This window comes from Medicago truncatula, chromosome 7 (genome assembly GCF_003473485.1).
Source record: "Medicago truncatula cultivar Jemalong A17 chromosome 7, MtrunA17r5.0-ANR, whole genome shotgun sequence".
In the NCBI taxonomy this organism is placed as follows: Eukaryota; Viridiplantae; Streptophyta; class Magnoliopsida; order Fabales; family Fabaceae; genus Medicago; species Medicago truncatula.
Window position 1 is genome coordinate 28,414,000 of NC_053048.1, and position 22,113 is coordinate 28,436,112.

Genomic DNA, 22,113 nt, shown 5'->3' on the forward strand with positions numbered 1-22,113 from the left:
TCTACTAATGAATTCTTTAATCATTGCCCTTAGAACACTATTTAGCACAACTCTTAAATTATTTAATTATAATAAGTTAGTCTTTTAGTTTTTTTTATCACTTACATCTAAGTTATTTAATTATTACAAGTTGTTCCTTTATGTTTTTTCCTACTAAATTATAAATGTCGAGTAACTTACATTTTTAAGATTTGAAATTCTTCAAATTGTTAAAGTTAAATAACTTAAAGGACCTAAGTGATACAAAAACAACTTAAAGAACCTACTTATAACAATAAAATAACTTAAAGTACTTAAGTGATAAAAAACAACAAACTTATTACAATTAAATAATTTAAAGGACTTCTTTATGTAATTTAACTTCTAAAAAAATGGGAAATAAACATTAATAAGTGAAATAAACATTAGGTTTTTTTAATTTAAATAATTTTTTTCCAACATGTCATGCCACATCATTAAATTAATCCATGTGGCATCTAAGTGGCTCGTCTACATGGCATCTCTATTTATTTGGTCATCAACAATTTGATGGTAGGGACCAAATATGCAAACAATAAAAATGTCAGAGACTAAAACTATAATAAAATTTTAATAGCGACTAGTATTATTATTTTGTGAAATGAGTAGAGACTAATTTTTTTTTTGTTTACACATAGAAACTAATATTTTATTTTTTTTTACAAGAAGAAACTTATTCCATTTCATTTATAATAATAGTAGATATACAAGATGAGATCTTAATATGGAACTAACATGATGCAAAGTCATCCTAGCAAAACTATGAGCGACTTTGTTGGCTTGTCTCCGAATAAACTTAGAGGTTACTAAATCAGAAGCTAACAGACGCTAAAATTAGAGACGTCACTTTTACTATCATAAAGACTATCTACCACATAGAGACTAATATTGAAAGGTTGTATATTAGTGAGGACCTCAAATATATTGAACTCTTTATTCAAATACAAAAGAAAATTAAAAGTATTCATATAAGATCATCTAACTCAATACCGAACAAGAGAACCAAAACATCACTAAATAATATCACAATATTGTTTGAATTTAAACTCTTTGGTTATAACCATTGTTTATAAAAATATAAATTTAAGCATTCTACAACCTTTAATATCATAATTTTATTTTGACTTTTGAGCATGCAAAGGTGCAGAATTAAAATTTCCAATACCATAGCTAGATGAATAAATAGACAACACCACTAATGTTTATGATCAGGTGGAACATCATTCTGCCTCTCGCTATCTCCCGATGGTGGAACACGCTCACCTTTTGGTAACATTTGAAAATTCGAATGTCTTCGATGTGGTAGTCGAGGTGGAGAAGTAATCGATTTTGGGTTGAGTTCTGATGTCGGAACATGCACACCTTTTCGCAACATTTCAAAATTCAAATTTGTGTAATGTGCCCGAGGAGGTGGTGGTGAATGTGGAGGAACATTTGGTTTTTTGTTAGGTAGTGACGGGAGAGTAGAGACATCTTTTGATAACATTTTAAAGCCATGATCACCCAAAACAAGAGAAGAAAACAAGTAAAACAAAGTACAAACCCAATAAACCTTTGAAAATTCCATCTCTCCAATTTGAGATTTAGGTGTGGAAAAACATCATATAAATGAAGGTTTATGTTTCAAATCCTTATTATAGTAATATTTGTTTACTGACTTTTAATGTGATGTTTATTGGCTTATTAATTTTTTTATTGACTTTTGATGTGATGTTTATTGGAGATCCTCTAATATAAAGATAATAATAATGTAAGAATAATCGTATCACACGCGATAAATTAATACTACATCTAAAAAAAAATTACTTATTAAACATAATTACATATAGGGCAATGCTAACCAATGCTCCAGAAGGAACAATTAATTCGTGGATTTCATTTATTTTACCACAATCAAAATGTAAAATAAGTCAACTAATTAAAATTAATAAAAACTCTATTCAATACTCTCAATTCTCAAATTCATGGTTTAAAAAACAGTAGATTTTTACAGCTTTTAATAATTTTAAAAAACAGTAGATTTTTTCACCGGAAGAAAATAATTCATGGCTATTTGAATTTTTTTCCCGTGAATTCGTTTGAAAGAAAAAAGTGATTAAAAAAATTTACCAAAAAAAAACCGATTAGAGTAAAATTCATAGGAAGATTTTTTTTTTTTTTTTGTTAAGATACGAAAGGAAACAAGTGGATTAAAAAAAATGATTCAAAGAGTTCCAAAGAAAAACAAAATGAAAGGAAACGTTTGTTGTGTGTAGAAGGATCACCATTGTAATTAACTGTACTAAATGCAGTGTTTCTCTATTTTAATTAAGTTGACTATCTTTTCATTTTAATTGAAGTAAATTAAATGAGACTCGTCAATTTTATTGTTCCTTAACCCGTACCCCGGGAACACCAGTTAGCAGCACCCTTAAATATATCTATGTAAATCTTCCCTAAAAGAAATATATCTACGTAAATCAATTATTATTTAACCTATACCACAAATATAGAGGATTCTAACTCATTGAGTCATCCTCTCCATTTTAAATAGGCTTATTGCACTTTTAGCCGTCTATCTTTTCAAAAGTTGCGATTTTGGCACTCTAACTAATTAAAACATAAAACACCCCTTATGTATTGGATCTTTGGCAGTATTGGCCCCCAAGGCCACTTTTGACTTAGTTTTCGTTGACGTGGCACCCACAATGGTCGACAAGTGACACCTCACTTAAGGGATGTGAGTGCCACGTCAGCGAAGACTAAGTCAAAAGTGATCTTGGGGGCCAAAACTACCAAAGATCCAATACATAGGGGGCTGTTTTGTATTTTAACTAGTGTAACGCCCCGTGCCAAGCACGGGATACATTTTATTTAAAAAATTTTAACAGGATTTACACATAAATAAGTTTTTTTTAGATATTATTTGACTTTTTTAGTTTGATTTCATTCAGAATTTTAATATTATGTAGTACTTTATCTTCATATTTAAAATTGAGACAGAGTTGGGGACATGCCAACTCTGTTATAATCTACCATTATGGCTCTGCCCTCTCTTTAGAAATCTTCCGCCACCTCACCCCCTTTTTTCCAAAACCTTCATCACTTACGATGTACCAACATGCAACAATGGTGCGATGAGTGGCGTCGTCCCCCCGCACCACCCCACCACCCTTTTTCAAGTTCCCACAACAATTCGTGTGGTTGGTCTCCGATTCAACCAGTACCGCATCTGCTACGGGTGGTGGTTGCTGAGTTGTTGGTATTCGTAAATTGTTGGTTGTCACCGGCGATCTTGTTTGGTTCTGTATGTTGGCTTCTCAATGGCAGAACCCCGCGTTGGTTTGGTTGAAACCAGAAAGGGTCCGTTCTTTATCCTCTATTTTGCCACCATTTTAGACCTTTTTCGCCGTCGTGTTGATTGGTTATGGTGGGTCATTCGAATCCGCCGTCTCCTCCCTTTCTTGGGAGGTGGTTGCGGTTCTATGTTGGGCCATAAATGACTGTTAATTTGATGTTGATCATAGCAGTAAACAGTTCGTGCGTGTGGATTTTTTAATTACCGTGTTGGTGGTTGAATCTACTCCCCACTCTCAAGAATATGTATGTGTTTTGTATCCCATAAATCCTTGATTGACATGAGACTGTATGGACTTGAAAGAGTCGTTAATGCTTGTTGTTGTTGTTGCATGGAGTTGATGGCACGTGATCCGATTTTGTGTTGAAGATCGATCAATTCGCCAAATTATGGATCCGCTTTGCCCTCACAAACTTCTATCGTTAATGGTATTCGTTTGTTAGAATTAATTAGGGTTGAATCCACTTTGTTGATCTTTTTTTTATGTATTATCCGTTAGGTTTGATCCACTTGGATTGACTGGATCAGATTTTTTATCCTCCAAGGTTTTATATAATTTTTTCCTTTTCTTAATAATATATATGAGCAACTGGCAATCGATTAAAGTAGGGTACCAACTTAATTGAGATTATTCTTTTTGCTCTTGTCTTATAAAAATATAATAAAAAATCTGCCACTTTGAATAAAGCTATTACTTTTTTTATTTAATCACTATACTCTCTCAGATTTCAATTATAAAAAAAATATCTAAGTTCAAAAATTTACTTATATGCAATTAGTTTTCTCGAATGTTTCTAAAGAAATATAAAATTATGAAAAGTACCATCTATTGGAACTTGCTTCATGAGAATAAAAAAATATTAAAAATAAAACTTACATGAATTCAAATGTATATTAGGATAAATAACATTAAATAGAGTCAAAGTAAGTTATATATATATATATATATATATATATATATATATATATATATATATATATATATATATTTTAATTTAAGATAATAAAAGGTAGTTGTTTATTTTTTATATCTAAGATTGGAGAGTGTCCCTAAAAAAATATTGGAGAGTGTATTTCTCTCGGAAGCAAATTATTTATAGTGAGAAAAATTTGAGAAAACAATTTTATTTAATCTCCTCTCTTCATTTTTTTAATTAGAGATCAAGGGTCACAAATTAAAACAATCTAACCTAATTTCGTTATGTTTTAATGTAGTTATGATTTTGAATTCATCGTTTCCCCTTTTTTCCAAGCAAACACTTCCTCCTTCTTAATGTTCCTAACCAAAATCCACAAACAAAAACCTCCATCAAACATGGGGAAGAAAAAGGTAGGAGATCTATGTAAACCCACTCAATTTCATGCAAGTTCTTCAACTCCGCAATGGTGATCTTAAGAGTAGGGTTAAAGAATTCTTCTGGTATGCTAATGTGGGATAGATCAGACAACTAAAAATAAAGGTAATTGTTTTACCATTTATTAGAAAATGTATTTACTAAAAGGATCGTGAAAAAAAATCTCCTTCATCAAAATAAGCATACATTTTCTTTAGTTTTTTTGTCTCCATAATTTAACGGTTGAATTTGATCTTAGTTGATTGAAAAGAATATTGTAACATCGTTTTCCAATCTCTAAAGAAACAAATAAAATGGTTCAAGTAAATGAATAAATATGTACGTTTTAATGGTATTAAATAATCAAGTTGATAGTGATAAATACTTATCTAAGAACAACTTAACTTTTGCCAACAAAATTGTCAGGTTTGCCTTTTTAAATTTACCGGAAGATAGAAAAAATAGTACTTTCAAACTGATATCTCTTAAAAATTAAATGACAAATAATTAAAATAATAATTAAATATCATAATGTATTATATATTAAAAATAAAAACAAATCGATTTCACCCATTCAAATTCAATTCAATGTTCTTGTAATGTATCTTTGTATTCTCCTTCATTATCCACCACAATTGGTTTAATTTCTTTCATTCTTCAGGGCTTACTTAAGTAAAAATTATTTTATTGAATCCTTATTATTTTTAGTGTGGAGAGAGTGCAGAAGTTAGGAAAGTCAATTGGGTTAAGTGAGATAAGGTATGTCTCGGTCGATATAGTTGTTGCTTGAGGGTTCGTATAATGCATAATTTTAACTTATCTTTGTTACGTGAATAGTTTTGGAGGCTAATATGGATCAATGAGTTTGCATTTTAAAGTTTTAGCTTCTTAGAATAGGTTGGGTGAGTTCATGTGAAGAGTGGGGACAATTAGGCGTATGTGTGGTAAAATTACTTCCATGGTGTTAAAATAGGGGTGGAGGTGGGGATTAGAAATTGATTTAATGACAACTTGATGATAGTGGAGAGTAATGAGAAAAATACTCTCTTTTTTGCAATGATTCGTGGTTGTAGAGTGGTCCTTTGTGTGATATATTTAGAAGAACTTTTGAGTTATATAAAAATAACTCTATGCCATTTAAGGAGATACGTAGGTTAGGGTTGGATGGGGTGGAGACGATGTCATAGAACTTTTCTTAGAATGAGGTGCAGAGGATATATTATTGTTATTTGTTGGACAACATTATTTTTAAGGCTAGCATTTTTGATTAGTTTCTTTAAAGTTTATCATGGTGAAAGGTACCCTGACAAAGGGGTATATCATCTAGTTGCAAGTGGAGCATGATGAACCTATGGCTCTAAAAAATCTCATTAGGAACAAAGTATCTTCTCTAAATGTCTCTCTCTTTTCGTGGAGGCTCTTGAATATCTGAATTCTAATAAATAGCAACTTAGCTTAATGAAGTATTTAAAATATGGACTTATTTTAATGTTCTGGCAGATGTGAAAAAGAGGAGAATTATCTTTTTTATTTTTAGTGTGAATTCTTTGGTAGCATATGACATAATATTCTAAAGTGGTTTGAATTATTATGTTCTTCCAATTAATTATTGTGAGTGTACTATTCATTTCAGTGGTTCTCAATTGTTCCAAAAAAAGTTCGTTTTAGTTTTCAGTTGATTTTGCTGACTTGCATTTGGATTATTTGAAAAGACAAAAATTCTTACATTTTTGTCACAAGAACCAGTTTATGGTGTTGTTAGATAAATTTACATTTCTCGTTTACAGGATACAAACTGCTAAGAAATCATGTATGTATTTTGAGTTGAAATGTTGGTGGAATAATCTTTCTACTTGTCTTGGTTATTCTACCTCATGATTTGGTTCTTTTGTATCTATGCATCTTGAACTTTGTATTTTCCTTTATTGGGCACATCTTATGCTTGAAGGGTTTTTTAATATAATTGATTTGAGGTCTTCATACAAACAAAATCCACCCCAGTCAAGACACCAACTACATCAATATATAATTTATTTCATATTATTAGAAAGGGATGGGGGTTTGAAATTAGTTTGATGATAAAAATATGATTCAAATTACATTTCATACCGTAAGAATCATTGAAAACATCATATGCAGTGTAAATACATGTTTGTAGGGACCAAAGAAGATTTGGATATTTTGACTTTTGTGTTAATTGTAAAATTCAGTTTGTATTCGATGTGTGATGGTCTATACGAACCACTTTTGCAAGCAAAATCAAATGAGGAAATCCTGAACACCATTCCCTCTTGGAGCTGCTCCTTGAACTTGTAGATCAATGTTCTTCGTATAAACGCACCTATTCAATCACCCTAGATAACAAAGATTAAAACACTATACTTTAAAAAAAAAATACAAAACCAAAAAAAAGAAAACAAAATCAAAAACGGTATGACAAAAGTACATTTCGATCCATTAGAACCAACTCCTTAGAAAATGGTAGTTTTTTATTTTTCTAGTCTTCAACAAACCAAGCACGAACAACCCTCACAACCAATGTCCACGATTATTTTATTGGCGAAACATCAGAGATGAAGTCGTGTTTCGTAGATATTTTTCTTTGCAATAGAAAAAATTACAGAATATAGATATTAGAGAACCAGAGAACAGAAAAAGAAGAACTATATTTTGTGATTGTTGTGTACTCGTACCCAAAAGCGCTACTATTTATATAGAAAAATAGTACCATAACGGTTAATAACTATTAATTATTAATTTGATCGTTTTAAAATTAATATTATCAACGTATTTAATATTATAAAATGTACACTAAACGATTAGATTATATTTCATTTAACCTACAAAAAATTAACTTCATAACATTTGAAATTTAATAATATCTTATTAATATTAAGTAATGTAATTTTGTAACGAATAAAATTAATTATATAACCTTAAAAACTAATTACTACAATTAAATTTTTAATTAGTAGGTTACTGTGTCATAGTGTAACGAACCAAAATTCAAAATATAATTTATTCAAATTATTTATTATAATTTTGTAACATACCAAATTTTTAATGTACCATATAAATGTTAATCGAATAATAATTATATTAATAATCATTTGATTGTAACGTACAAATTTTTGATGTAAGATATAAATTATAATCGAAACAATTATTATATTAATAATTATTTGATTGTAACCAATTATGTATTTTATGTACAATTTAATGATTAATAAAAAACGGTTTTTAATAATAATTATAATTATTAAGCTTGTATTAAAAATTAGGAGAATTTTTTGGAACAAATGCCAAGTAGGATTATGATGATGTGGACATCTTTAGAGGAGAGGATTTTGGAATAGGCTATTTCTAAAAACTCTAAATTGTTAGTATAAAGATTAGTTAAGGGGCCAAAATCGCAACTTTTGGAAAGATAGGGGGTCAAAAGTGCAATTAAGCCTTTTAAATATCCTCAAATTCTTTAGTTTGGTGAGATATAGACACAATAAAATTTAAAAATAATTAACGATAGCGAGACTTATTTGTTTTTTTGTTGATAAAAATAAACGATATTCATTTATTAAAATTGATAGACTACATCGTTACAATATAAATCCAAAATTGCTAAAATGAAAAAGGATAAATCTGCAGACAAACTCAGAACATCCATGTTAATAGCATAAAACGGAAAAATATCTATGCCTGTAAATATGACTATATTCAAGTGTCCGGAATACTCATGACTCCGGATCTGCAACGTTGACGACGCCAAAGTCATTGATCGGATTTGCACTTGCTCAAAGCTAATCTTTCAACCTGAATCAAATAAACACGACACTAAGACGAAAAATAAAAAACACACCACATAAAAACTTGAAATCAAAACAAACACAATCGTGCAGAGACGACGAAATCACAAAAACAGACGAAAGAAAACTGACAATATGTGGAAATCATTTATTTAATTAGGATAGAATGAAAAACAACTCGGATGAGTGATTTTGGGTTAAAATTGACCCTAAATCACCCTTCTTTGGTGGACAAGAAGAAGAAAGGACCGACGACTAGGGTTTGAGAAGGAGAGAAGAGAGAAAGAGAGAGCGAGACCTACCTATTGATAGGACCCAATTGTGTTTATATCTTTATAACAATCTCCATTTATTTTTATAAACGGCGAGAGAATCCTAACTTCAAAATATATGAGATTAAATATTTGACGTAAAAATGATTATTACTCCGTAAAAAAATAGGAAAAATTATTATTCCCTAAATTAGCATAGAAAATTTTCACGCCAACTTTTACTCCCTCCGATCACATTTATAAGCAAAAAAACAACTTTTTAAGTACTTCGTATTCCTTTTAGGTGGTTCTTTTCAGCATATCTTGTGCTAGTGGAGCCACTCTTGTTGAGTTATAATTCATTTTGGTTTTTTTTATAAAAAGGTACATTGAATAATTAATGTATCCAGTCACATTTATATGTCAGATACATAATTATTCAATGTATCTAAAAAGTTGTTTTTTTATTTATAAATGTGACCGAATGGAGTATTTCATTTCGGAATTGGATCCCCCTCCTGCCTTATTATCTCCTGCTATCTCGCCAGCTCTATTCCCTACCATCTGATCAATCTAATGGATGAGACAAAACAAACATTAAAAAAAGGAAATAGAGAGAGAAACGTACTACATTATAAGCTGATTTGGTGTTTAGGTGAAGGAAGTGGCCAATCAATCACGTCATCTTTGAGCAGAATACACCGTCAGTGTAAAGCTTTTTACACACTCACCAACAAACCACTGCGACTATGTAAAAAGTTTCGCTGTTCATGTATGTAAGTGGTAGTTTACTGAAAGCGTATTAGTGGAACAACAACAACAATGCGTTCTCTCATTCCCTCCCACCACCACCGATTCTCCACCGCAATCTCCGCCGCAATCGTCGCCAACACAACCACCACACCTTCCCTCCCACAATCATACAAAATCCAACCTCCAATCAAACCCTGGCCCCACCGCCTCAACCCCAAACTCCTCTCATCTCTCATTTCCCGCCAACACGACCCTCATTTCTCCCTTCAAATCTTCCTCCACGCCCAAAACCATCACAAACCTCCATTCTCTCATAACCCCCAAACCTACCAAGCCATCTTCCTTAAACTCTCTAAATTCCGCTGCTTCAGCGAAATTGAGTCCCTCTTAGCCGGCCTACGCAGTTCTCCCCCGCACTGCTGCGGGGAAGAACCGATTGTAACTGTTATTCGCGGTTATGGATTAGCTGGAAAGCCTGTACGGGCTCTCAAGACTTTTCTGAGGATCGAATCGTTTGGGATTCGACCCTCAGTTAGATCAATTAATGCACTGTTGAATTCTTTGGTTCAGAATAAGCGTTATAGATTGGCTTTTTTGGTGTTTAAGAATTGTGGTGAGAGGTTTAGGGTTTTGCCGAATGTTGTTAGTTGTAATATTTTGCTTAAGGCGTTATGTAAAGGGAATGAGGTTGAAGTTGCTGTTAAGGTTTTGGATGAGATGCCTGGGATGGGTTTGGTTCCTAATGTTGTTAGTTATACTACTGTTTTGGGTGGGTTTGTTTGGAGAGGTGATATGGATGGTGCTATGAAGGTCTTTCGCGAGGTTTTGGATCGAGGGTGGAGTCCGGATGTGACTAGTTATACTGTTTTGGTGGATGGGTTTTGTAGGTTAGGGAAATTGGTGGATGCGATTAGGGTGATGGATATTATGGAGGATAATGGGGTTGAGCCTAATGAGGTTACTTATGGTGTTATGATTCAGGCTTATTGTAAGGAGAAGAAATCCGGGGAAGCTGTTAACTTGATTGAGGATATGATTGCGAAGGATTTGGTTGTGGGTTCGGAGTTGTGTTGTAAGGTTGTTGATTTGTTGTGTGAGGAAGGGAATGTTGAGAAGGCTTGTGAGATGTGGAGGATGGTTTCGAGGAAGAATTGCGGCCTTAACGGGGCTGTTGTTGTGAGTACGCTTATACATTGGCTTTGCAAGAAGGGGAAGGTGTTGGAAGCAAGGAATGTGTTTGATGAGTTTGGGAAGGGATCGGTTGCGAGTCTTTTGACGTATAACACGTTGATTGCTGGATTGTGTGAGGGAGGAGAGCTTTGTGAGGCGGCGAGGCTGTGGGATGATATGGTGGAAAAGGGTGTTGCTCCTAATGCTTTTACCTATAACATGTTGATTAAAGGATTTTGTAAAGTTGGAAATGCCAAGGAGGGTATTAGAGTTCTAGAGGAGATGTTGGAAAATAGGTGTTTGCCCAACAAATCAACCTACACAATATTAATTGACGGGATTTTACTTTTAGGTGGAATGAAACAAGAAATCAACAAGGTAGTTTCACTGGCCATGTCCACTGGAGTTGACGCTGATTTGTGGAATATTTTTGTAAAACCTGTTGTGGGTAATGATAATGGCGGTGAAGCTGAATTAGATAGGATATTATTAGAGAATGCACCGTGATAATACTGTGAGGTATGCTGTGGAATATGCTGTTGACTCCATATATGGCCATGGCTCTTTCTTGGCAGACTCTGCTTAATTGGTTGCCAACTAGAGTTAATTTATTTCGGGGAAAGATGTCAACTAATGTTTAGTATGATTGGTTGTGTGTTGTTTGGGCAGAAAGCAGAACCTGCCCTGCATATATTTTGTCATTGTATTGTTACTTTTAGTCTTAGAATATGGAATGCTCCTTTTGATTGGTTCGGAGTGTGTGTATCTATTCCAGCCACTCTATTATTTTGTGAAGACCAACTTAGGAGAGATATGTTGAATTGGTATATGAGTTATGGAGAAATGATAAGCTGTTTTAGTAATGGTAAAAGTGCTTAAATGATAATTAAGCTGTTTTGGAGGTGCTTAAATAGCCAAACGGTGAACTTCTGTTGCAGTGACTGAAATGAGAATTTTCGCATATGTTGGTTGATGAAGTAGGAGTATGTCACAAGTGTGTTGGACTGTTTCAAAAAAGTCAATGCCTATAAGTCAAGGCATAAGCTATTTTGGAAAATGGTTATGAAGTTTTGGAGATAGCAAAAGCTGCAGATTATGGATAAGGTGTTTTTCCATTTCAGGGAGTGTTTCACGGCGAGTTCCTTTAGCTTAGAGCCCACCTTTGGGGATCAGTTATGATTATGTTATATTATTGAGATAACATGAATAATTAGACCTTTTTTATGATTTCTTGTCTTTTGTGCAAGCATGACTATTATGCCATATGAAAGGTACATTTGATCCCCAAAGACAAGAGGTACGGCTCATATGACTATTATGCCATATGAGAGGTACTTTCTGAATTAGGTACCATTATTAGTTTATTCTAAAATCTCTTTTATGTTAATAAGTATGTATATGTTAGTATAAATGTTGGAGGGAAATTCTATCAATGCAATTGATGTATATAATTATAGTAATGATTTGAAATGTAGCCTATGAGGTACGGCTCATAGTAACAAATGCGTAGACTCCGTTTGCTAAAACAAAGAGATAATGTAACCTATGAGGTACGGCTCATAGTAACAAATGCGAAGATTCCGTTTGCTACAACGAAGAGATAATGTAGCCTATGAGGTATGGCTCATAGTAACAAATGCGAAAACTCCGTTTGCTACAACGAAGAGATAATATAGCCTATGAGGTACGACTCATAGTAACAAATTGAGAAAAAAAAAACTCCGTTCGCCACAACCAAGAGATGATGTGGTCCAAATGCACAGTAAAATTTGTAGTTAATGATATGAAACTTTAAGTCAAGAATTATTCGAATAATATTTGAAAAACTTATATTTTTCAATAATGGAACCAATGAAAAAAATAAAATAAAAATTAAGTACCCTCCAACATGAATACTAACATAGCATACGCATATTAACATGAAAGTTATGTTTAGAATGAATTAGCTATGAATCATTATTTCATTGGGCATTTTACCAATCGTTGGAAATGAGGAATTTTAGTTATGGAACTTCGGTTTAGTTTAGCCGAAACTAGTTGTTATCAGAAAAAAAAATCAGAGACATACTTAGATAAGTATGTCAAAGTATAAGTTATACCAGAATACGATATATTGGATATATGATTGTGATTATTATTATGATTATGGTGATTATGCTTATGATTAAAGTTATGAGTATGACTATGTTATGATATAATCAAAATAGTATTTCAGACGGCGATTTTAGTTATCCCCTGATCGCTCAGTTATGCATAATGAAATCATATAAACCCGAAATGAGTTGAGTTTAGTAACAAATGGCGATCCTAGGTTCCCCGAGATTGCCTACAGCCTAGGATAGGTGGAACTCACTGAGACATTTTGTCTCACCCCAATCCATTTTATTTATTTCAGATGTACAAGTTATTATACAACATGATGGTTCGTGATGAAGAAGCAGAAGTCGCTGGAAGTTTCGCGTCAGTAGTGTTAGTGTTATTTCAGAGGTATAAGACGAGAATTTTCTATATATTATTCAGAGGAAATTTTTATTATTGTAATTTTAATGTATCCAATGCCAAGTTTAACACACATGCTAGATATCCTAGGAAATTTCTAGTAGGGGTGTTACAGAAAGTTTAGATGAGCATTTGTTATTTTATCTACATAATTTCTGCATTCCCTAGTACTTTTTACATGCATGTTTATCCTTTTCTTCTGAGTGGACAAAATTGAAGGGGATGGATATTGGTAATGAATACTGAGTATTAATTTATCTTGTCAAGTTCCATCTTAATATTCTTCTTAATGGAAGTAGAAAGATTTAGTGAATTTAATTTTTTTTTCACTTCTTTCTGTCTGTTGTTACAGTTCGCATTGATAAGACTCAGCAGACTCCTCCACATACCTACGTGGCCTAACAGTATGTGTGTGTTTGAGGGATCTTGCATCACGTGGCCCTTCAGGAATGCAATCATAAGTTGTTTATGACCTTCCGTGATTCAAAACCGATTTGAAATCTTGTTGTGTTTGAAACATGAAGGTACTCTGTGAATACAGGGAATGATTTAAGATATACGCAGGAATGATGTGTATCACAGAGCATGAATATCTTAAAGGGAATGATTTGACTGGGAAATGTAACCGTGCTCAAAACAAAGCTAGGGCCCAGTGTTGAGTCAAGTTTGCTGAGGGGTTCAGCTGTGAGATCCCGTAATAAACTTTTGAGCTGGCAAGGATGAGCAAGAGAAGAGGCATTGATAGCATAAATTTTCCAATTTTCAGCTTTAGGTCAAGTGAAAGCTTTGGGTATAGTATTGATTGCAGAACAGTAATAAAATGGCTCTACACTTGGATATGTTTGAAGTTCTTTAGGTTTTTTTAAGGCAAAAGAAACTTGTAGTGCAAAGGTATCACTATAGATAGAGAGAGACGAGTCAATTCTTAATTATGTTAGCATCTCAGACCCTATCAATCATCTGCTGCCCACCATAAAATATTATTAAAGGAGAAAGAACAAAGAAAACAAGGGACGATCAAACCAAAAGCAATCAAACAAATCTCTTAGCAGGAGGCAATGCCTATTATGCATGAAAGATTGGCAAAAACATCTGGATGCAAATCCCACCATGTGAGTGTACAAATAAGAATGCTAGGTATTCAGGTTAGAAAGTTTATAGAGAACTCTGAGAGTTGTGAAATATCAGTTATGTAGGTTCTTAGAGTTGAGTTAAGGGAAAATGGAGTTCTTTAGCTTGAAAGCAGATTGCATTTTGTCGTTTTTCATTTTCATAGCGATTTCCTCCGCGATAATATTATATTTCATACCCGAATCATGTAGTTGCACCAAGTACCGGTCTAAGCTTTTTTCATGAAAATTGTTCATCTGTCAATCTGTTTTGCGGGACCAATATCTGGTCATATAGTTTTCTTCAATTTAGCCAGCCTTTGCATTTCTGTTTCTGTGCTCTTGTGCTGTTGCTGCGGGGAGGCTTTTATTATCCACTGGCACACCACATTACACTGCACTGAATTGAAAATTATAATGTATTCTTCAATACTGCCATTACTAATCATAACGAGATCTATCTTCTTCCAGGTTACAGGCAAAAGGTGAAGGACATAGTTCAAGGTGCTTTATTCCCTGAAGCTGTACTAGATAATAGAGTTGGTCATGCTGGTGGAGCAGGTGGACTTGTTATTGCCAGAGATCTTGACTTGTTTTCCTATTGCAAGTCTTGCGTGCTCCCATTTCAGGTCAAGTGTCATGTTGGTTACGTTCCCTCTGGTGAAAGAGTTATCGGTTTAAGCAAACTCTCCCGTGTTGTGGATATATCTGCAAAATGACTTCAAGAGCCTCAGCGTCTCGCAAATGAAGTTTGTTATGCTTCGCATCACGGAATAAAGCCAGCAGATGTTGCCATCATACTTCAATGTACAACATCCACTTTCCAGACATAGAATCGGTCTTTCTCGACTCAAACCACCAAGGATTGGTTAAGATACTCATTTCTGCTGGGTCCGGGGTTTTCGAAAACAAACGCGCTGATTTCTTTAGTCTCCTCAAATTTAGAGGTATCAGCGTGGAAAAAATAAATTATAGGGGATTAACTGATTCAAACTGGTGTCCTTCTCAATCTGCCAAAGTTTCCTCCGAAATCGAACTGGTCAACCCTGCAATGGTCACGGCAGTAGCTTCAATTGTTAAATTTCTAGGAGAAGATCACTGAGGAAGGAGCTTAGAGGGACTCTAACTAGATTTGTGAAGTGGTTGATGAACTTTCAAACCAGCAACTTTGACACGAAGGAAGGAATGGTGATGGTCAGTTGACAGCAGGAAAGGGTAACAAATATCTAGGTCATTGATCATGATCCAAATAATCCAAGAGAGAGGGAAGATTATGATGCTGATAATATGACGAAACTGAACCTGAGTGTGTTCAATAATTTGATGCTATGAAACTGTGTCCGAGTGTATTTATCAACTTGATACTATAGCCTTTGTTGTTTGATAGGAGAGTCTCATTCCATTTCTGTTGTGTGAAGAGAAACAATTATACTATACCTACAAGAATTTTGTCAACTATACTTTAATTATGGAAAGTATATTGCAGTAACAAATTCTTGCTTCTTGTTTCCGGACTGTTACTATGTAAAGTTTTCATTATTTCTGATATGTAGTATGCTGCAGTTTTCTAATCATATGCAAAACAATTATGTAACATAATTACTCACTTTAATTCAGTGACTCTTTCCTTGTTCTGATTCTTCACTTTTCTCTAGTATATGGATATTACATCAGAATCTGCAATGCTAGCCATGTATTTTGCAAAGTTTTATTAGTTAATTGGTAAGTTATATCCAGACTTTTTGGTTGCAAGCATACTCTAAAACCAGTGTTTTTTTGGGTGTTTTTGGGGATTTGTCCTTCATTTTTATATCATGAGTACTTCTAGAACAGTTGATCACACGATTTAGCATATTGATAACTGATAGTAGATACAGCAGCATACTGTTTGTTTATGATTATTTTTGTTCCAATTTGAGTTATCATAATTCATGCCTTGAGTACTTGGGTTAGTAGCCATATCAGGAAACATAAGGTGGCTTGATAGTAGTATTGTGGGAGGGAGGGAGGGTTGGGAGGTATAAGATGCTGGGTTCAATCCTTACCCACTAACTTTCTAACAAATACAAGCAGCTAACTTTTGCTGTTAGAAAAACATACCAAGCGTTTCTGTGCATGAACCTAAATCCCAAATTCCCCAACTGCAATCACTACATTTCATTCACATTTACGGCTTCAAAACACTCTCTGAATCATTCTGCTTTGATACATTTTTGTTGTCGTACCATTTCCCTACATCCTTTGCTTTACCTTTGGAGTTGAGGAATTCGCTTTCTCTATATGAATCCTCTCGAAACTCTCCCATTTTAAGGTGCTTCTTACTTTCAAGGAAATGGACAATGGTATAATCGATGCAAGATTGGACAATAGTAAAAGAAAGATGAAAGAAAACATACAATTAGAAGTTTGTATGTCTCGTATTGTTTTGTATAATTTGAATTGTGTAGTTGGTAATTGAAGGAAGATAATTTGACCTGAACTATACAACTAAAATTGTTTATATTTTTTAGAAGAACTACAATTGTGTATATGGCATTTGTTATGGGAATAAGAACATATATGGTTTATATTTGTGTGTAGACATTTTTCACGCGGCGTAGTGTAGCATTTAGACAGTTGAGGAATGCTAGCAACATTCTCTCCAGCACCAATTCTTTTATTGGGTGAAATCAATGTAGGATCTACACTTTGGAAATGGAACTCACATAAAATGGTGGGTGTTGGAGAAAGTGGTGGTATCTTAGTTATTTTTTACTCCTATTTAATAATTGTGATTCCTAGTATATCCCTAAGTTGACTCACAGAGAAACAGAGACAGGCACATGATTCACAGTCCCATTTTGGATTTCATGAACCAAATTCCAACCATCCCGCAATGCCTTTGTCCACCAACCTTCACCTCCGCAATGTTATAATTTTGTTGAAAAAATGGAGCAAACAAGAATACACAATCGCTGCATTCACCATAATCCTCTTCATCTTCTCTCTCACTTTCCTCAACCGATCCAATCAATCTCACTCCAACGACTCCCACATCAATCTCATTCCATTCACTCCTCTCGCTAACTTCAAACAACTTGGTGCACGTGCGTCTTTCCTTCCTTCCTTCCTTCCTTCATTCTTATACACACGCATGATTCATATAATTTTTATCAATTTCTTTTTGTTCAGTTTGCTTGGATGGCACTGCTCCTGGTTATCATTTCCAAAAGGGTTTTGGATCCGGATCTCGTAATTGGTTGCTCCACCTTGAGGGAGGAGGGTGGTGCAATTCAATTTCTTCTTGTTCTTATAGAAAAACCACTGCTTTAGGCTCATCTAACTATATGGATACACCCGTTCCTTTTTCAGGGATACTAAGCTCTGTTCCTTCTCAAAATCCTGGTGAGTAATTTTGTGTGTGTGTGTGTTGAACAAGTGATGTTACTTAGCTGGATTTACTAAACTTATTCAGATTTCTTTAACTGGAACAAGGTGAAGATACGCTACTGTGATGGTGCATCCTTTGCTGGTCACCCAGAAAGTGAGGTTAGCATTGGTTTATCAAGATTCAAACGAGGAATTCTTCCTTGTTACATCTGAATTTATTTGATGTGAGTTTTTTTTTTCTTTTTCCGAAAACACTTAATATATACAGCCGAAAGGAAGTGGGTTGTTCTTCAGAGGCCAGATCATATGGGAAGCTATTATGAATGAACTCTTATCAATTGGCATGTCGAAAGCAAAACAGGTTATACTCGTACTTCAATCCATTATAATCATATTTTTCAGGTATTTTTATTACTACCAGTACTACTAAAAATAATGCTTCTTAAAATCGATAAAATAATATCTCGCTACCAGTTCCCTATTTTACCACTCCCATTGTCATATTTGAAGATTAAAATGATTAGCAGGTGATGCATATTAGAAAGTAGTAACATGTGATTAATCTTTTTGTAGTCATAATCCAAGAACTTATCTTTATTTTTATTGTGACTTGAGTTAAGTAATATGACAAAGTGATTCTCTGTCACAATGAGTTACTATTATCTAAGCAAAAAGCTAAATCATTTTCCTTGTTTTTATTATCTTCATATACCAAACAACAGTTTTAGTAGCCAATAAGCCTTGCATGCGGTAATTTTTTTCAGCTTATATTTGATTTGAGCTAAACTCTTATAGCCAAATTTAGTTCACTCAGGAGAGTATGAGTTATCATAAAAAACTGCTTATGCGTTCTGATGCATTGGCTCTGACAGAAAACTTATAAGCATTTGATTATTATTAGGCTACTTTTGTAGGCTCTGTTGTCTGGGTGTTCTGCTGGAGGATTGGCAACTCTTATACATTGTGATAACTTCCGACAACTACTTCCGAAGGAGGCCACTGTCAAGTGTCTCGCGGATGCAGGCTTCTTCCTTGATGAGTAGATTATCTTAAGCCTTAGATGAATAGGGTTTTGTTAACATATCATTCGCTTTTCCTTCTACGATATTTTCTGGCAAAATTTAAACTGAGATTTACCATAACTACTTGAGTTTTATTAACTGCTATTGGTATTTGAAAATCCTTGAAACTAGTGCATTGACTACTGACTATACCTGTATGTTGCATGTTAACTTCAATGCATTATGTTACCAAGTAAATTAAATTGGTATATCCGTGTTACATAAAAATTTCAGGAAGGATATTGCTGGAAATAGCACCATGAAATCTTTCTATCATGATGTTGTTCAGCTCCAGGTAATGCTGTGTTTGCCTATATATAACACAATCTGTTGAGCGTGATAACTATTTATCTATGAAGTTAAATAAAAATCATAAAAAATGGTTCCACTAACGTATGTTGTCTACATTTCACTTATCTTTTTGTCAGGGTGTTGCAAAAAGTTTGCACAAAGAGTGCCTTGCTAAAATGGAACCATCTAAGGAAGGTTTTTAGTTTCTTAAACTTGTTCCGGAACCTTTTGGTATATGGTTTACAACTGTAAAATTTGAGTCATATGTTTAAGCTAAGAATAACCAATTGTTGATATGTAATGCAGTGTCTCTTTCCATCAGAAATTCTGAAAAACATAAAGACTCCTGTTTTCCTTGTTCACCCAGCTTATGATTTTTGGCAGGTAAGCTACCTTGGGACACATGTTTCCTTGTTGTAAAACATTTTATTTATGTATGACAGACATATGATGCAATTATATTGTACTTAGATACACAATATTTTGGTACCTGAAGGATCAGATCCCCACCGTCGCTGGAAAAGCTGCAGATTAAACATTCAAAGTTGTGATGCTAACATGATTTCTATACTCGACAGTAAGTAAACACAATCACTACTATATAGTTTTGTGAGTTGTGATGTATTATTAAGTTCTTGATCATTTTGACATCAACCTTTAACAGAAAATGTCTTTTATTTTTATTTTTTTAAAAAATCAATTAATTTTTGTAACCTCTCAATGTGATTTGACATACCATAGAAATGATTATTGACCTGAGTCCTGAATTTAATATCCATATTGAGGCTTTGATCACTTAGGAAATTATCATTGTCAGGTTTCCGTAGTTCTTTGCTGAAGGCTGTGAACGAGTTCCAGCAACGAAAGGATATTGGAATGTTTATTGATTCCTGCTTTATCCATTGTCAAACTTGGATGGGGGAGACATGGCATTCACCTCGTTCTCCAAAAATAAACCATAAGGTAACTGTTGTTTTGGCTCTCTTCATATGTGATCTGGATCATATAAACTACTCATGTCATGGCATTAACCGATTTTCATCGTTGTGCTAGCTTAAAAATGATGAAGTTCTATCTCTTCTTAACTTGATATTGCAGTGCTAAGATTGTTAATATGCTTACATTATGTGTTTGGTTTATATGACTGGGGCGCTTTGAAAATGACTTTATTGTATTGTATTGAATTTTACATGTTTCCTATTCTTTACAAATTCTTATGTGAATTTGTTATATAGATGCTGAACACACTAAGTTTAAGAAATTATAATCTTGGAAAGATGTGCATTTAAAAAGTATAATATAACTCCATGAATACTATGACCTATACTTGTAATCCTCAATGTTAAAGTCTTAAGAAAACTACAATCCATGTTTGTTTGACGTTCTAGTTTTCATACTTCACTGTTATTGTAACTACCCTTTTCTGTTGTTATATCTGGAACAGACAATTGCTGAATCTGTTGCCGATTGGTTCTTTGACCGACAAGTGGTAAAGCTTATTGACTGCCCTTTTCCATGTAATCCTACTTGCCATAACATGGATTTCACCAGAGTATAGCAAAGCTAAGCATCCCGATTTTCATTGCCTATTTCATCATGGATCTGCATTTGTTAAAAATCATGGACAAATATCAACTTGGATCCTCTTCACTCTCCTCCACATCTTCATAATTTTTTTAAGAGACCGAGAGGTAGAAAAGATGGAATGAAATGAAAGAGAAGATCCAAATCCGACTAATATCCTCCCATTTATGTCCTTAGTGCCTCTGTTGATTATTGAGTTAGAGAATATGCTGGGTTGTTCATCTTATTCATCTGCGTGAAACGGTTTCTACTTTCAGTCAATAGACATTATGCACAGCATGAAGTTGCTCCTTGATGAAATAACTCTTCTCCACCACTGTTGTAAAATTCAATTCCATAGATGCCAATATCAATTGTATACACTATTTTTCCCCCATCTGAAAACAGTAGTGCTTTTGTTATTGATTATTTTTGTCATTGATTGTGTTGTAAAAGTTGAATTATTTTTGTTTCTGAAATATATATCAATTGTCATACAACTTCTAGTACAAATAAAAATATTTACAATCTGCACTATCATTTCACTACCATTTGATTCACACCAAGCCATGTACATCAACTCGGATATGCATCTTTGATTATGTCAGTCTAAAATGAGTATAATCCAAAGCATGTATTGTTAACAAATTCTTTTCTGCCCAAAGTCAGAAAAAATGCTGATTAAATTTGCCTCCGCCGCTCACGATGAATCTGGCACGACGATTGGGAGTTGGAAGATTGCAGACTACTACGACAATGCATGATGTTCCAGTTGACCGAGTGCTCTACTTTAGTTTGTTGACCGACTTCTGGTAATTTCGATAGAATTATTTATATTTTTTTTTATAATATCATCAACTATTCATTATCTTACTCCATATATTTCTGTGATAAATAGATAAAAATATTATTGACGAAACAATAGTTAATGTTATATTGACTTTAAAAACAAGAAATAACAATGAACAAAATTCATATAGAAAGGAATGGATGTACTATATTTGCGTAATTGAAGTTTCTATCTTCTAGATTGCTTCTTGAATTGTCCTGCATGATTTATACTAGATTTGCTGACTAATTGGGCTAATAAACAATTAGAATATAACATATTGGTTTACTTTTCTCCGAGATTAAACTTTTCAAAATCAAATAGCTATATATTCTATCTAAAGAACAAAAAGAATTGATTTCCACAGTGCTTAACTTGAATTAAAAAGGATAAGTCCTTTGACATTTACCTATGATCCAAATCTACATCCCACTCTTTATAAGATTTGACCATGCATTTTAAATTTCTAGTACTTAAAATATCCTGGTCCCCTTTTACTTTTTTATAGTTTGATATTAACAACATAATAAATCCTTGATGACTTTGGCACATGAAATATTAATCTTTTATCAAACAGCATGCCTTTTTTTGATATCATTACAGGAGCAAATTTAAGGCTTTGACTTCATAATCAAGTCATGACAAATTTTTAAATTCAAAAGTCAAATGGAATATTTCCCTCACAACATGAATATGCCATTAATTGAAAAAAAAACAAAATATTGA

General features: G+C 33.5%; 2 protein-coding genes across 7 annotated transcripts; both read left to right on the plus strand.

Annotated features, from left to right (window-relative positions):
- The first annotated feature begins 9,408 nt into the window (after positions 1–9,408).
- LOC11405794 (pentatricopeptide repeat-containing protein At5g16420, mitochondrial) lies at positions 9,409–15,890 on the plus strand. 6 transcript variants are annotated; one of them, XM_039827481.1, is made up of 4 exons: positions 9,409–11,838; positions 13,062–13,153; positions 13,518–14,302; positions 14,746–15,890. In XM_039827481.1, exon 1 carries the CDS (start codon positions 9,566–9,568, stop codon positions 11,171–11,173), a length of 1,608 nt encoding a protein of 535 aa, XP_039683415.1. In that variant the 5' UTR covers positions 9,409–9,565; the 3' UTR covers positions 11,174–11,838; positions 13,062–13,153; positions 13,518–14,302; positions 14,746–15,890. The 6 variants fall into 6 exon arrangements, with proteins under 6 accessions (XP_039683415.1, XP_024626238.1, XP_039683416.1 ...); XM_024770470.2 differs by having other exon boundaries at positions 13,518–14,277; XM_039827482.1 differs by having other exon boundaries at positions 13,518–13,689.
- A 1,161-nt stretch (positions 15,891–17,051) lies between these two features.
- LOC11405474 (pectin acetylesterase 5) lies at positions 17,052–21,055 on the plus strand. Its single transcript, XM_024771416.2, has 11 exons — positions 17,052–17,360; positions 17,446–17,658; positions 17,729–17,802; positions 17,912–18,004; positions 18,558–18,682; positions 18,939–18,999; positions 19,133–19,186; positions 19,302–19,379; positions 19,467–19,572; positions 19,813–19,958; positions 20,440–21,055. Exons 1-11 carry the CDS (start codon positions 17,150–17,152, stop codon positions 20,551–20,553), a joined length of 1,275 nt encoding a protein of 424 aa, XP_024627184.1. The 5' UTR covers positions 17,052–17,149; the 3' UTR covers positions 20,554–21,055.
- Positions 21,056–22,113: the final 1,058 nt, after the last annotated feature.